Source organism: Oncorhynchus keta, unplaced genomic scaffold (assembly GCF_023373465.1).
Source record: "Oncorhynchus keta strain PuntledgeMale-10-30-2019 unplaced genomic scaffold, Oket_V2 Un_contig_22349_pilon_pilon, whole genome shotgun sequence".
NCBI lineage: Eukaryota > Metazoa > Chordata > Actinopteri > Salmoniformes > Salmonidae > Oncorhynchus > Oncorhynchus keta.
In genome coordinates this window covers 51226-55894 of record NW_026282861.1, presented here as the reverse complement: position 1 = coordinate 55894, position 4669 = coordinate 51226, and the positions used below count along the sequence as shown (strand labels likewise).

The following is a 4669-nucleotide window of genomic DNA, read 5'->3' as shown; positions in this document are numbered from 1 at the left end:
CCGGAGTCGGGGGTGCCGAAGGTGGAGAGAGGAGACCACTCCTCTCCCATCGGTCCATTCTCTCCATCACTTGATCCATCGCGGATCCGATCCGATGGAGAATGGTGGTGTGGTGGAGAACCCGTTCCTCCATCGATGGGAGAGGGTTGGCTGCTGCTCCTGCTGACTCCATTCGATTTTATCGTGGTGCGGGATTCTGTAACACTTCAGGTGTCGTAGGTGTGTGGAGTCAAACGCAGGAGACAGTGAGTACAAAGCTGTGCGACTCTATTCCACATAGGTCTCTGACACTCTATTCCACATAGGGCTCTGACACTCTATTCCCCATAGGGCTCTGACACTCTATTCCACAGGGCTCTGGCACACTCTATTCCACATAGGGCTCTGGCACTAGGGCTCTGACACTCTATTCCACATAGGGCTCTGACACTCTATTCCCCATAGGGCTTCCCCATAGGGCTCTGACACTCTATTCCCCATAGGGCTCGGACACTCTATTCCACATATAGCTCTGGCACTCTATTCCACATAGGGCTCTGACACTCTATTCCACATAGGGCTCTGACACTCTATTCCACATAGGGCTCTGACACTCTATTCCACATAGAGCTCTGGCACTCTATTCCACATAGGGCTCTGGCACTCTATTCCACATAGGGCTCTGGCACTCTATTCCACATGGGCTCTGGCACTCTATTCCCCATAGGGCTCTGGCACTCTATTCCACATAGGGCTCTGGCACTCTATTCCACATAAGGCTCTGACACTCTATGCACTAGATAGTGAATAGGGTGCCATGTAGTGCACTAGATAGGAAATAGAGTGCCATGTAGTGCATTATATAGGGATTAGGGTGTCATGTAGGGCACTATATAGGGAATAAGGTGCCATGTAGTGCACTATATAGGGAATAGGGTGCCATGTAGTGCACTAGATGAGGAATAGGGTGCTATTTTTGGGACTTTAATTCTGACTCACCTGGTGAGAGATACTGTAAACTCTCCCTGATGGGGTGATGATGTCATAATGAGACACAGAACATGATGATGTCATAATGAGACACAGAACATGATGATGTCATAATGAGACACAGAACAGGTGTTAAACACAGCAGCTGATGTTCCACGCGACTGTTCCTGATGAATCTAGCGGACTTTACACTGGTGGGCTGAGACCCAGCTGTCCTGTGTCCGGAGTCAAGCGCGCAGTAAGGTTTCCACGCTGGGAAAAAGAACGAGAACAAATCTTCCTTTTCAAATGCTGTGCTGGGATTGGTCGGCTATACCTTACGAGGTGATCACATGACATTACCACATGGCCAGGGGTGTTCTACCCGTCACGCCTTACAGAACTTCCCACCTCAGGGTTCTCACTAGTTACCACAGCCACAAAGTCATAAACCCCACCTGTTTCTAAAATGTTCTCTTCTTAAATGTGGATTATACACCTCGCCCTAACTTTAACCACACACGGCTAACCTCATGTCTAACCCTAACCTTAAATTAAGACCAGAAAGCACATTTTTGTTTTGATACATTTTTATGACATAGCATTGTGGCTGTGGGAACTAGTGGAAACCCAAACTCATTTATCCCTGCCCCTGTGGATCCAGGAAGATGGCAGTTTCCACAACTACTGTAGACACAGAACATGCCGGTGAGCCACTGAGAGACTTTGACACTGATTAGCTGTTTTACTATAGATCCCGTGGCTCTGAGTCATCCCATGGCCTAGTTAAAGGTCAAAGGTTAAAGGTTAAATAGTAATACACTTTAAAAAAGAAGCCTCCTTAGCCAGTCTGTCTCCCCTCCATTCAGCCATATCAGAGGTGAACATTCCCCGACTCAGTATTTCCCAGGATTCAGTCTGTTTCAGATGTAGCTGGCTGGCTGTTTCAGATGTAGTTGGATGACTGTTTCAGCTGTAGCTGGCTGGCTGTGTCAGCTGTAGCTGGCTGGCTGTGTCAGCTGTAGTTGGATGACTGTTTCAGCTGTAGCTGGCTGGCTATTTCAGCTGTAGTTGGCTGGCTGTTTCAGCTGTAGTTGGATGACTGTTTCAGCTGTAGCTGGCTGGCTGTTTCAGCTGTAGTTGGATGACTGTTTCAGCTGTAGTTGGATGACTGTTTCAGCTGTAGCTGGCTGGCTGTTTCAGCTGTAGTTGGATGACTGTTTCAGCTGTAGTTGGCTGGCTGTGTCAGCTGTAGTTGGATGACTGTTTCAGCTGTAGTTGGCTGGCTGTTCAGCTGTAGTTGGATGACTGTTTCAGCTGTAGCTGGCTGGCTGTTTCAGCTGTAGCTGGCTGGCTGTGTCAGCTGTAGTTGGATGACTGTTTCAGCTGTAGCTGGCTGGCTGTTTCAGCTGTAGCTGGCTGGCTGTGTCAGCTGTAGTTGGATGACTGTTTCAGCTGTAGCTGGCTGGCTGTTTCAGCTGTAGTTGGATGACTGTTTCAGCTGTAGTTGGATGACTGTTTCAGCTGTAGCTGGCTGGCTGTTTCAGCTGTAGCTGGCTGGCTGTGTCAGCTGTAGTTGGATGACTGTTTCAGCTGTAGCTGGCTGGCGGTTTCAGCTGTAGCTGGCTGGCTGTTTCAGCTGTAGTTGGATGACTGTTTCAGCTGTAGCTGGCTGGCTGTTTCAGCTGTAGTTGGATGACTGTTTCAGCTGTAGTTGGATGACTGTTTCAGCTGTAGTTGGATGACTGTTTCAGCTGTAGTTGGATGACTGTTTCAGCTGTAGTTGGATGACTGTTTCAGCTGTAGTTGGATGACTGTTTCAGCTGTAGTTGGATGACTGTTTCAGCTGTAGTTGGATGACTGTTTCAGCTGTAGCTGGATGACTGTGTCAGCTGTAGTTGGATGACTGTTTCACCTGTAGCTGGGTGACTGTGTCAGCTGTAGTTGGATGACTGTTTCAGCTGTAGTTGGATGACTGTGTCAGCTGTAGTTGGATGACTGTTTCACCTGTAGCTGGGTGACTGTGTCAGCTGTAGCTGGATGACTGTTTCAGCTGTAGTTGGATGACTGTTTCAGCTGTAGCTGGGTGACTGTTTGAGCCGTGGCTGGGTGACTGTTTGAGCCGTGGCTGGGTGACTGTTTGAGCCGTGGCTGGGTGACTATTAGAGCCGTGGCTGAGTGACTGTTTGAGCCGTGGCTGGGTGACTATTAGAGCCGTGGCTGAGTGACTGTTTGAGCCGTGGCTGAGTGACTGTTTGAGCCGTGGCTGGGTGACTGTTTGAGCCATGGCTGGGTGACTGTTTGAGCCGTGGCTGGGTGACTGTTTGGGCCGTGGCTGAGTGACTGTTTGAGCCGTGGCTGAGTGACTGTTTGAGCCGTGGCTGAGTGACTGAGCCGTGGCTGAGTGACTGTTTGAGCCGTGGCTGGGTGATTGTTTGAGCCGTGGCTGAGTGACTGTTTGAGCCGTGGCTGAGTGACTGTTTGAGCCGTGGCTGGGTGACTGAGCCGTGGCTGAGTGACTGTTTGAGCCGTGGCTGAGTGACTGAGCCGTGGCTGAGTGACTGTTTGAGCCGTGGCTGAGTGAATGTTTGAGCCGTGGCTGAGTGACTGTTTGAGCCGTGGCTGAGTGACTGTTTGAGCCGTGGCTGAGTGACTGTTTGAGCCGTGGCTGGGTGACTGCGCCGTGGCTGAGTGACTGTTTGAGCCGTGGCTGAGTGACTGAGCCGTGGCTGAGTGACTGTTTGAGCCGTGGCTGAGTGACTGAGCCGTGGCTGAGTGACTGTTTGAGCCGTGGCTGAGTGACTGTTTGAGCCGTGGCTGGGTGACTGTTTGAGCCGTGGCTGAGTGACTGTTTGAGCCGTGGCTGAGTGACTGAGCCGTGGCTGAGTGACTGTTTGAGCCGTGGCTGAGTGACTGTTTGAGCCGTGGCTGGGTGACTGTTTGAGCCGTGGCTGAGTGACTGTTTGAGCCGTGGCTGAGTGACTGTTTGAGCCGTGGCTGAGTGACTGTTTGAGCCGTGGCTGAGTGACTGTTTGAGCCGTGGCTGAGTGACTGTTTGAGCCGTGGCTGAGTGACTGTTTGAGCCGTGGCTGAGTGACTGCTTGAGCCGTGGCTGAGTGACTGTTTGAGCCGTGGCTGAGTGACTGTTTGAGCCGTGGCTGAGTGACTGTTTGAGCCGTGGCTGAGTGACTGAGCCGTGGCTGAGTGACTGTTTGAGCCGTGGCTGAGTGACTGTTTGAGCCGTGGCTGGGGACTGTTTGAGCCGTGGCTGAGTGACTGTTTGAGCCGTGGCTGAGTGACTGAGCCGTGGCTGAGTGACTGTTTGAGCCGTGGCTGAGTGACTGTTTGAGCCGTGGCTGAGTGACTGTTTGAGCCGTGGCTGAGTGACTGAGCCGTGGCTGAGTGACTGTTTGAGCCGTGGCTGAGTGACTGTTTGAGCCGTGGCTGAGTGACTGTTTGAGCCTCGGCTGAGTGACTGCTTGAGCCGTGGCTGAGTGACTGTTTGAGCCGTGGCTGAGTGACTGAGCCGTGGCTGAGTGACTGTTTGAGCCGTGGCTGAGTGACTGAGCCGTGGCTGAGTGACTGTTTGAGCCGTGGCTGAGTGACTGAGCCGTGGCTGAGTGACTGTTTGAGCCGTGGCTGAGTGACTGAGCCGTGGCTGAGTGACTGTTTGAGCCGTGGCTGGGTCAGTTGTACTGAAGCACTGAAGCACTGGACACAT

At 51.9% G+C, this 4669-nt stretch overlaps 1 protein-coding gene across 1 annotated transcript; it reads right to left on the bottom strand.

Annotated features, from left to right (window-relative positions):
- Nucleotides 1–2974: 2974 nt before the first annotated feature.
- LOC127921397 (uncharacterized) lies at nt 2975–4669 on the bottom strand. Its single transcript, XM_052505096.1, has one exon. It carries the CDS (start codon nt 4667–4669, stop codon nt 2975–2977), a length of 1695 nt encoding a protein of 564 aa, XP_052361056.1.

Coding starts and splice junctions, on each gene's coding strand:
- LOC127921397 (XM_052505096.1), bottom strand. CDS start 4,669: ATGTGTCCAGTGCTTCAGTGCTTCAGTACAACTGACCCAGCCACGGCT.